Genomic DNA, 11423 nt, shown 5'->3' with positions numbered 1-11423 from the left:
CGTTGGAGGCCGGCGGAGCAAGCCGACCGTTTACTAGGTAAATCCATGCCGGCAAGAGCCAAGGCTGGTCGCTTATTGGTCTAAATAACTGTCACTCAAATAATAGACGGACGCGATTGGTGAAGCAAGGACAGAAGCCGCGTCATCAGCCGGCCGCAGCAAGAGGCGGGGCAATGATGAAACGAGGTGAGGAAGCAGCGCGTTTATTGGTGCAGTCACAGCCGGGGGGCGGGGAAATAGGAGGCGAAGAGAGTTATTGGTGCAGCCGCCCGTCGATCACAGAGGAGGCGCCTGTGATTGGGCAAACGGGTGGAAAGCTCGCTTGTGATTGGTGCGAGGAGCCGTCAGTCACATCGCGGCGGCGGGGAGGCCGACCGGCGCTGAGCGAGGCGGCGGCGATGGGGTCGGAGGCCGGGCCGGAGTCGCTGTGCGAGCGGCTGGACGAGCAGCTGCTGCGGTACCTCGAGGAGATGGAGCAGCTGAACGACCGGAGGGACCAGCTGGAGCGGCTGATGGAGCAGGTGGGGAAGGGCCGGGACCGGCCGCAGGGGGCGGTGCAGGGGGAGGTCGAGGCCGCGTTCAACCGGAGCCGCGCCTCCGCCTGTGACGGGGACCGGCAGACGGGGCGGCCCCCGGGGCGTCCAACCGGCGACGGCGCTTTCCGGCCGGTTGTCGGCGGCGACCGCTGAGGCGTTGGGTCGGGGACGGGGACCAGGGGCTCCACCAATCGTTCGCCGCCCCTCACGCCGCCATGGATGGGCTCCACCAATCGTTCGCCGCCCCTCACGCCGCCGTCGGAGGGCTCCACCAATCGTTCGCCGCCCCTCACGCCGCCGTCGGAGGGCTCCACCAATCGGTCGCCGCCCCTCACGCCGCCGTCGGAGGGCTCCACCAATCGTTCGCCGCCCCTCACGCCGCCGTCGGAGGGCTCCACCAATCGGTCGCCGCCCCTCACGCCGCCGTCGGAGGGCTCCACCAATCGGTCGCCGCCCCTCACGCCGCAGTCGGTGGGCTCCACCAATCAGCCTGTACTCACTGGAGTTTAGCAGGATGAGGGGGGATCTCACTGAAACCTGCCGAATATTGAAAGGCCTGGGTAGAGTGGACATGGAGAGGATGTTTCCAGTAGTGGGAGAGTCTGGGACCAGAGGGCACAGCCTCAGAGTAAAGGGATGTCCCATTAGAACAGAGATGAGGAGGAATTTCTTTAGCCAGGGGGCGGTGAATCTGTGCAATTCATTGCCACAGACGGCTGGGGAGGACAACTCATTGGGTATATTTAAAGTGGAGGTTGGTAGGTTCTTGATCAGTAAGGGCGTCAAAAGTTACGGGGAGAAGGCAGGAGAATGGGGTTCAAGGGGAAAAAAAATCAGCCACAATCGAATGGTGGAGCAGACTCGATGGGCCGAATGGCCTAATTCTGCTCCCACGTCGTTTAGGTATTCTGGGTTTTCTGAACGGGATTCTAGATACTGGGCCCAAAACTGCTCATGATACTCCAAATGCGGTCTGACCAACGCCTTACAAAGCCTCAGCATTACATCCTTGCTTTGATATTCCAGTCCTCTGGAAATGAATGCTAACGTTGCATTTGCCTTCCTTACTACCGACTCAAGCTGCAAGTTAACCTTCAGGGAATCCTGCACTGGGATTTATTGTGTTCAGTTCTGGTTGCCTGGTTATGGGAAGGATTTGGAAGTTTTAGAGAGGGTGCAGAGGAGATTTACCAGGATGCTGCCTGGATTGGAGAGCATGTCTTATGAGGTTAGGTTGAGTGAGCTGGGGCTTTTCTCTTTGGAGAGGAGGAGGATGAGAGGTGACTTGATAGAGGTGTACAAGAGGCATAGATCGAGTGAACAGTCAGAGACTTTTTCCCAGGGCCACAATGGCTAACACGGGGCATAATTTTAAGGTGATTGGAGGAAGGTATAAGGGGGATGTCAGGGGTACTTTTTTTTATATACAGAGAGTGGTGGGTGCGTGGAATGCATAGCCGGCAGGGGTTGTGGGGGCCAATACATATAAGAGAGATAGACATACGAATGATAGAGAAATGGGGGGCTATGTGGGAGGGAAGGGTTAGATAGATCTTAGAGCAGGATAAAATGTCAGCACAACATTGTGGGCCGAAGGGCCTGTACCGTGCTGTAGTGTTCGATGTTCTATGTATAAGGATGTTGAATAAAAATGAGGAGATGGTACATTTGGAATTGTAATTTGTTCAGTATTGAATTAGAGCGACTCATTCTGTGCATCTCATTGGAAGTGTTTTATAGCCACGGAAAATTGGCAGTGCAGATTCACAAGAAGCAAGTGGGCATTTCTTCACCAGAATGAGGTAGATTACGCGGGAATCTACCCCGGACACCATGCAGTTAGTTGAATGCTCCTAACCTAAAGTCTTCCTCCTCAGGGATGGTTCTTGCTTTCCAAAGCTCGCTATTCCATGGGAAACAAACGGGTTTCTGCTCTCCAGTATGGCCCAGAGATGGTACCTTTGGCTCGTGTCGACGTCAGGTAGGCGTGGAGATTCTTTGCATGTTGGGTGAATGAGTAAGGTAGACCCTACCCTATACACGCTACTCAATCTTATAAACCTCTGCAAGGTCTTGGCCTCCTGTGTTCCAGTAAGAACAAACTCAGCCTATCCAATTGCTCCTTATAACCACAGCCCTCCGTTCCAGGCAACCACCCAGTAAAGCTGTTTTGCACTGTAATGCCTTCCTGTAGTATGGCAACCAGCTCTGCACGAAGTACTCTGAGTGTGATCTCACCAATGTTCTGTGCCGATCCAACATGATGTCCCTACTCCTGTACTCAATTCCTCGGCCCATGAAGACGAGCCTGCCAAATGCGTCCCTCATTTTGTCACCATTTTCAGGGAGCTATGAACATGCGCCCCAAGGTGTCCCTCTGTACGTCGACACCAGTAGCGTTGAGCATCACCAACAGCCTGTCCTGCTCCAACCACGTGGACGTCACGGTCAAGAAAGCTCACCAGCGCCCCTGCTTCCTCAGGAGGCTAAAGAAATTCAGCATGTCCCCCTTCAACCCTCACCAATTTTTACAGATGCATCACATCCGGATGCATCCCGGCTTGGTACGGCAACTGATATGCCCGGGACCGCAAGAAACCGCAGAGAGTTGTGGACACGACTCAGCACGTCACGGAAACCAGCCTCCCCTCCGTGGACTCAGTCTACACTTCTCACTGCCTTGGGAAAGCAGCCGGCATAGTCAAAGACCCTTCCCCACCCCGGACATTCTCTCTTTCCCCCATCCCATTAGGCGGAAGATGCAAAAGCCTGAAAGCACATACCACCAGGCTCAAGGGTAGCTTCTCCCCTGCTGTTGTAGAACGATTGAACAGTTCCCTGGTACGTTAAGATGGACTTCTGACCTCGCAATCTACCTCGTCGTGGCCCTTGTACCTTATTGTCTGCCTACACTGCACTTTCTCTGTAACTGTAACACTTTATTCTGCATTCTGTTATTGCTTTACCCTGTACTACCTCAATGTGCTGTGTTATGAATTGATCTGTATGGACTGTATGCAAGACATGTCTTTCACTGGACTTCGGTAGACGTGGCAAGAATATTCTAATTCAAAAACCAGTGATGTCCCTGTCACAATGTCCTGTTAATATTTGACACCTCCCAAATGCATTACCTAATGAAACTTGACCTGTTGCAGTCAGGAGGACGACGGCCACTACAGCTTCCGAGTAGAGCGAGTGGACTCCGGTGACGTGCAAACGGTCGGGGCTGTCGTGGACGAGAGTTTGGAGATGGAGGAGATTGGACCCAAAGAGTGGGAGGGATCTCCACTCGGTAAGAGAGCAGCCACCAAGGGGAATGTACTTTGGGTCAGGGAGTCACGCAGTGCAGAAACAGGCCCTTCCGTCCAACTCGTCCGTGCTGACCCTGGCGCCTACCTCTGCACCTTTCCCATCCATCTACCTGACCAACTGTCCTTTAAACGTAATTGTACCCACCTCTGGCAGCTCGTTCCACACACCCAAACCCCTCTGGGTGAAGAACCTGCCCCTTTTAAGTCTTTCCCCTCTCACCTTAAACCTGTGCCCTCTAGTTTTAGACTCCCCAACCCTGGGGCGGAGAAGACTGTGGCCTCCCACCTTATATACACCCCTCATGATGTTATAAACCTCCATCAAGTGACCCCTCAGCCTCCTCCGCTCCAGGGAAAACAGTCCCAGCCTGTCCGGCCTCTCCTTATAACTCGAGCCCTCCTGTCCTGGGAACGTCCTGGTGAATCTTTCCTGCACCGTCTCCAGCTTAATGACGAACTTCCTGTAGCAGGATGACCTGAACTTTGTGCAATGTGGTCTCACCAACGTCTTGTGTAGATGATGTTCTGCTTTCAAAATGTGTAGCCCTGTCTCGCTCTTGCCTGGGAGCTCAGAACCGCCGTGGCGGTTAGCATGACAACTGGCTGTCTGGATTACAAATAATGGAGGGGTAGGTCAGCTAGGATTCTGACTCCGAATTGGTTCATTATTGTCACATGTACAGTGAAAAACTTGGCATGTTATCGCCAAATTCTTAATTACTATGAAATGAGATCATCACTCGGAAACATTTTCAGGACCAAACTTTATTTCTCTGCAGAGATAGAGAACTCTGTTGTTAGCCTGACTCAGCTGGTCAGAGTCCAAGGGAGTTTGTCTGTACATTGATTAGCTAACAGATTTATACAGTTTGAGTATGTGAGAGATGGGGGTGGTGGTCTGCAATGTCTACGGCAGTTACTCCTTAATCTGTATTTAGAACATAGAACAATTACAGCATAATTCAGGCCCTTCGGCCCACAAAGCTTCTTGTTATCCTCGGCTCCCAAGGACATCTGCAACCGCTTGCTGAAAAGTTCTCACCAAACAAAGACATGTTATTCACTCTTTACACATCTTGTTATCCTGATATTGTGTGCCCGCACCCTTACTTCTGTACACCATGTTTTTCCGCACTTTTTTTCAGCTTTCCGCAGATCTAGCCCTGAATTCTTAATCCTTTGAGCCCTTTATTTTACAAAAATCTCATCGGGCATGCTGTCCACTCCATGCCATCATTTCACCACGTCGGTGCGTCGAGGTAGCACAGGGGAAAGCAGAATGCGGAATAAAATGTCACAGTTACAGAGGGTAACGAAAACATTTTAAAATTCATTCTGATTCAGCAGCAAGAGGTGTTCGCAAACAGAGGGGGCTCTGTACATGTGTTAAAGGTTATAGAAACTACTTTATTAAGGTTACATGAAGAATAAAATACAGAAAAGAGGAAGAACACTTAAAATAGAGAAGGAAGTGATCAACCACTCAATGAACTGATCTAGAACATCGAACACTGCAGCACAGTACAGGCCCTTCGGCCCACAATGTTGTGCCGACGTTTTATCCTGCTCTAAGATCTATCTAACCCTTCCCTCCCACATAGCCCTCCATTTTTCTATCATTCATGTGTCTATCTAAGAGTCTCTTAAATGCCCGTAATGTATCTGCCCCCACAACCTCTGCCGGCAGTGCGTTCCACGCACCCACCACTCTCTGTGTAAAAAAAAAACCTACCCCTGACATCCCCCTTATACCTTCCTCCAATCACCTTAAAATTATGCCCCCTCATGTTAGCCATTGTTGCCCTGGGAAAAAGTCTCTGACTGTCCGCTCGATCTATGCCCCTTGTACACCTCTATCACATCATCTCTCATCCTCCTCCTCTCAAAGAGGGAAAAACCCCAGCTTGCTCAACCTATCTGTATAATGCCAAGGGGACCTCAGGCGTCCGATAGCCTGCTCTCTGTGTCTTGACACAGAGAAGGCGCCCCTTTTATACCCCTCAAAAACTTAACGTGACTTTTACCCCAGTACTTTTCCATTCCTTAGTGGTCCCAGCCTGTACCTTCTCATCATTCTCGACCTTCAGCCGAAACACAGAAACAGACACAACAGGTCTATGAAGAAGGAAACATTCTTCACCCGTATCTGATCTCAAGGATGTGCATCTGTGCTCCCGTGAGTTCTCAAAACATTCCCACAGTCTGAGCTGACACCATGTTGTGTTACACACTACTTCACAAACCAAGGAGGAATCAGAAGTGACTTCTGGTTAACTTAACTCTTTCCTTACACAGAGAAAGTGCAGGGCAGGCAGACAATAAGGTGCAAGGTCACAACGAGGTAGATTGGGAGATCAAGAGTCCATCTTGTAGTAGTGAACCGTTGAATAGCCCTATAACAGTGGGATAGAAGCTGTCCTTGAGCCTGGTTGTATGTGCTTTCAGGCTTTTGTATCTTCTGCCTAATGGGAGGGGGAAGAAGAGAGGATGTCTCGGGGTCTTGGATTATGTTGGCTGCTTTCCCGAGGCAGCAGGAAGTGTAGACATAGTCTGTGGAGGGGAGGCTGGTTTCCGTGACGCACTGGTCTGTGTCCACAACTCTTTGCGGTTTCTTGCGGTCCCGGGCAGAGCAGTTGCCGTGATGCACCCGGATAGGATGCTTTCTGTGGTGCATCTGCAAAAATTGGTGAGGGTGGACGGGGATGTGCCAAATTTCTTCCGAATGGCGTTCTGGTGAATCCTGAATGTGACCCGAGGGAGTGGCAGGGTTGATGGGAATCTGAATGAGCTGCAATTAACACAGAAAATGCTGGAAACACTCAGTAAGTCGGGCAGCATCTGTGCGAAGAGAAACGAGTTGTTGTTTCAGGTGGAAGAGGCTTTGTCAGGAGGCAGAGGATGGATGGGATCTGAATGGGCTGTGATCACCTCAGTTCTGTTACTATTTAGTCTTTACCTGCGGTTGAGACTTGGAATTTTGCAGTTGGCTCCCAAGTGCGAGCTGGTGGCGTTGGGAACAGTTAACAAAGGAAGCAAGGATTTCACCTGCCTTTCAAACGTTCATCCAGAGATGTGCGGAGCGGTTGGTTTGGTCTGTTAGTATTTATTCATGTTCAAGAAGCAGTGTAAAGTGTCTGCCTGCCATCCAGACAGATCATTCCGTACAGAAGTACATCGAGGTAGTAAAAAAGGAAAACAGAATGCAGAATACCTTTCCCTCAATGTCAGCAAAACAAAACAGCTGGTCATTGACTTCAGGAAGGGGGTTGGTGCACACACTCCTGTCCACATCAACGGTGCTGAGGTCGAGAGGGTTCAGAGCTTCAAGTTCCCAGGAGCGAACATCAACAATAGCCTGTCCTGGTCCAACCACGTCGATGCCACGGCAAAGAAAGCTCATCAGCACCTTCACTTCCTCAGGAGGCTAAAGAAATTTGGCAAGTCTCCTTTGACCCGCACCAATTTTTATCGATGTACATCAGAAAGCATCCTATCCGGATGATCACGGCTTGGTACAAGGCCATAAGAAACTGCAGAGAGTTGTGGACACAGCTTCGCATATCACGGAAACCAACATCCCCTCCGTGGATTCTGGCTACACTTCCCGCTGCCTCACTAAGGTTAGCACAATGCTTTACAGCGCCTGTGACCCGGGTTCAAATCCGGCCACTGTCTGTAAGGACACTGCCTGTACATTATAGCGACCAACCTTTTAAGGTTTTAAAGACTTTTGAACTCCCTGTTCTCCCTGTGTCCCCGTGGGTTTCCTCTGGCTGCTCCGGTTTGCTCCCACATTCCAAAGACGTACGGGTTAGGAAGTTGTGGGCGTGCTATGTTGGCGCCGGAAGCGTGGCGACACTTGCGGGCTGCCCCCCAAAATCACTACGCAAAAGATGTATTTCACTGTGTGTCTCGATGTACATGTGACTAATAAAGATCTAATCTTATCTTAAAGCAACCAGCATAATCAAAGACCCTACCTACCCCGGTTGTTCTCTCTTCTTCCCCCCTCCCATCGGGCAGAAGATGCAAAAGCCTGAAAGCACGTACCCCCAGGCTCACGGACAGATTCTATCCCGCTGTTATAAAACTATGGAATGGTCCCCTGGTACGATAAGATGGACCCTTGACTTCACAGTTTACCTCGTTATGACCTTGCACCTTATTGTCTGCCTGCACTGAACTTTCTCTGTAACTGTAACACTTTATTCTGTATTCTGTTATTGTTTTACCCTGTACTACTTCAATGCGCTGTGTAATGAATTGACCTGTACGATTGGTATGTAAGACAAGCTTTTCCCTGGACCTCGGGACAAGTGACAATAGTAAACCAATTTACCAATGTAGTGTTACAGTTACAGAGAAAGTGCAGTGCAGGCAGACAATAAGGTGCAAGGTCATAACGAGGTAGATTGGGCGATCAAGGGTCCATCAAGGATGTCGAGGCTTTAGAGAGGGTGCAGAGGAGGTTTACCAGGATGCTGCCTGGATTAGAGGGGATGTGCTATCAGGAGAGGCTGGACAAACTTGGGCTCTTTTCTCTGGAGTGGCAGAGGCTGAGGGGAGATCTGTTGGAAGTGTATAAAATTATGAAGGGCATAGATAGGGTGGACAAGCAATATCTTTTCCCCATTACTGAGCGATCCAATACCAGAGGGCATGCATTTAAGGTCAGGGGGGTAGGTTCAGAACAGACGTGAGGGGCATGTTTCTTTTGTACTGAGAGAGTGGTGGATGCCTGGAATGTGTTGCCTGATGGGCTGCTGGAGGCAAATTTGTTGGGGGCTTTTAGGGGGGGGGCTTGGATGGGCACATGAATGAGAGGAAAATGGAGGGATTTGGGCATTCTGTAGGTAGGAGGGATTAGCTATGTAGGTGCAACATTGTGGGCCGAGGGGCTTGTTCTGTGCTGTAATGTTCTGTGTTTATCGGACTAGGGGACCGTTCGATAGTCTTACGGGATAGAAGCTGTCCTTGAGCCTGGTGGTATGTGCTTTCAGGCTTTTGTATCTTCTGCCCGATGGGAGGGGGTCTTTGATTATGCCGGCTGCTTTCCCGAGGCAGCGGGAAGTGTAGACGGGGTCCGCGGAGGGGAGGCTGGTTTGTGCGAGGGGCCGTGCTGTGTCCACAACCCTCCGCGGTTTCTCGTGGGGGAGAGAGAGAGAGAGAGAGAGAGAGCCGGGGCATAATGTGAATGTTATTGCAACAGTAAAAGCCTCCTGACTTCTGACGTGTTTCCCTGCACAGTGAGGAGGAGAAGACCCAGGGGGAGCGGGGAGGAGGGGCAGAAGGCGCCCCCCGCTGACGGGTTGGTGGGCGGCTCGAGGGCGTCAACCAAAGATGGCAGGCGCGTGGCTCAGCAGGGTGCGACACTGCCCGCGCAGGAGCCGCTGAACTGGTTCGGCATCCTGGTACCGCAGAGTCTGCGGCTGGCTCAGGCCTCCTTCAAAGAGGGTATGTATTCTGCGCTGAGGGGACTGGAAGTCCGGAGGGAGGGTGGGATCAGGATTGGGAGTCCTGAAAGGGGGGGGGGGGGGCGGCGAGTGCTTCTGGGCACGGCACGGAGTGGAAGGGAGGGCAGGGTTCACAGAGGGAGGAAGCGGGGCTGCCAGGGGGCAGGTTGTGGGTGGACAGACGTGGGGGTGGGGTCTGTCAGTGAGTTGAGGGGGTGGTGGGGGTAAGGGCTGCGGGTGGGGGGGAGGGAGAGAGAAAGCAAAGTCTGGAGGAGGGGAGAGGGGGAGCAGGTGGTTTCGCGGGGTGGCAGGGGAGCCGTTTGTGGGGGGGGGGGTGGTAGCGGGTGGTTCGTGGGGCTGAGGGTGGGGGAGAGTGGTGAGGGTGGAGCAGATGGTCCAGGTTTTGGGAAAGGTCATGTCAGCCAGCTCTTAATCATCACCAACTCCCTTGAATCCTCCCCTCTCCCCTCCCCCCTTCTCCCCTGCCTCCCTCCCCCCTCCCTCCCCTCCCCCTCCCTCCTCTCCTCCTCCCCTTCCCCCATCCCCCCCCCCCCCCAACCCCACCACCACCACCACCGATGTGGCAGACTGACTGTCGTTCAATATCAGATGAGAAGAAATTTCCACAGACTGGATACTTGTTATTTATTCCCCGCCCTGAACAAAATAATTGCAGGTGGTTGTCCAGGGTCAGGGAGCGATGCAGCACAGAGCCAGGCCCTTCGGCCCACCGAGTCCATACTGGACCATCAACAACCCATTTAACACTAATCCTGTATTCATCCCATTTTATTCTCCTGCCCCAAACTTCTCATCCCAGAGTCTCCCCCTCAGCCCACACACTGGGGACAGGTTACAGCCCAATTAACCTACCAGCTCGTGCCCCTTTGGGACATGGGTGGGGACCGGATCACCCAGGGGGTGGGGGAGAGGGGGGCGGGGAGGTGTATGGGAGGGAACCCCACGGGCGTCACAGGGAGAAGGTGCAGACTCCAGGCAGGCAGCGGCGGCGGAGGAGGTCGGGATCTGGGTACCAGTCCCCGTGAGGTGCAGGGTCTTTTTTCCTCATTGTGTTTCTTTCTCCCCCCCTCCCCATTCCCACCCCACCCCCCACCCCCACCTCCCCAACCCACAAGTTGTGAAGCTGGCAGCTGAAGTGGCAACTCTCCACAGCAGACTGGCGAGCACCAAAAAACAGTATCAGGATCTTCTGCAGCAGAAACAGACGCTGGTCGGGCCCCAGGAAGGGTGACGTGAGGAGGCTGCCACCCCCCCACCCCCCGTCTCCGCTGAACTATCTCCCTGCCTCTCACCTCCAGCCGCTGCCCTGGTGATCCCTGCTCCGCTCACTTGGGTTAAAAATCCACTCCTGGCGCAGAGGAAGTTTTAAAAACCTGCGTTCTGCAGGTTCCACCGGAGCTCGACGGAAAACGTCTTCAGCATTTGGGACAAAAATCTGGGATGGGGGTTTGTGGGCGTTCAGCTGGCAGCTGTAATGAGCTTGCGTGCTTTAAGTCCGGGATCTGAGCCTCAGTGGAGTGCAGAAATCTTTTGTGTTCTGAATCTGTCGCTGGGGGACATGGCTCAAGTGGGGCTACTCTCTCCCATCAGGGTTGGTGGGGGGGGGTTACGGCTCCAAGCTTCCTCTATGCTGTCCTTTCGATGTGCCCGGGACGGGTGTTGCACCGGCCGGGTGCGGAGTGAAGCGCTCCCTGCTCCTTGCCTGGAAGAGGGCCGGCTCTTGGATGCCGTTGCCCTTGTACCCCCCCCCCCCCCACGCCCAGCGCTCATCAGTGGGCTGGTGTCGCGCGACTTGAGTCCCGGACCCCACCGATGAAAGACTGGGGTGTTCTGGGCGCCCACGCGGGACAGGAAGACGAGCGCAGAGATTGCGAGCATTATCGGCAACGTGGCCGCTCTACGTGGACGACGCTTGTGCGGCCGGCTCTGATTGTTGCGGGATTTAATCTTCCGCAGCCAAAATAAATATCGAGAACCTGGGTTGTTTTTGACAGCGTTGCTTGGTGCACACATTCTGCCTCCATCTGCAACTTCCAGATACCAAGTCGCAACGCTAAGGGAGGGAAAGGGGGAGCGTGGGAGGGGCGCTCGTGGTCTGT

The 11423-nt window shown here is 53.0% G+C and overlaps 1 protein-coding gene across 3 annotated transcripts; it reads left to right on the top strand.

The window, feature by feature from the left end:
- Positions 1-29: 29 nt before the first annotated feature.
- ccdc115 (coiled-coil domain containing 115) lies at positions 30-11304 on the top strand. 3 transcript variants are annotated; one of them, XM_052008925.1, is made up of 5 exons: positions 30-521; positions 2414-2517; positions 3695-3831; positions 9098-9304; positions 10440-11304. In XM_052008925.1, exons 1-5 carry the CDS (start codon positions 174-176, stop codon positions 10553-10555), a joined length of 912 nt encoding a protein of 303 aa, XP_051864885.1. In that variant the 5' UTR covers positions 30-173; the 3' UTR covers positions 10556-11304. The 3 variants fall into 3 exon arrangements, with proteins under 3 accessions (XP_051864885.1, XP_051864887.1, XP_051864886.1); XM_052008927.1 differs by lacking the exon at positions 10440-11304 and adding an exon at positions 9891-10385; XM_052008926.1 differs by lacking the exon at positions 30-521 and adding an exon at positions 557-1007.
- The last annotated feature ends 119 nt before the right edge of the window (positions 11305-11423 follow it).

The sequence above is a fragment of the Pristis pectinata genome, chromosome 42 (assembly GCF_009764475.1).
Source record: "Pristis pectinata isolate sPriPec2 chromosome 42, sPriPec2.1.pri, whole genome shotgun sequence".
NCBI lineage: Eukaryota > Metazoa > Chordata > Chondrichthyes > Rhinopristiformes > Pristidae > Pristis > Pristis pectinata.
This window is presented reverse-complemented; position numbering and strand designations above follow the sequence as displayed.

What these genes read in the sequence shown, in the direction of transcription:
- ccdc115 (XM_052008925.1), top strand. Translation starts at nt 174, where the DNA reads ATGATGAAACGAGGTGAGGAAGCAGCGCGTTTATTGGTGCAGTCACAG. An exon ending in TTGGCTCGTGTCGACGTCAG is followed by an intron (nt 2,518 to 3,694) that starts GTAGGCGTGGAG and finishes GACCTGTTGCAG; the next exon opens with TCAGGAGGACGACGGCCACT. An exon ending in TCAGGCCTCCTTCAAAGAGG is followed by an intron (nt 9,305 to 10,439) that starts GTATGTATTCTG and finishes CCAACCCACAAG; the next exon opens with TTGTGAAGCTGGCAGCTGAA.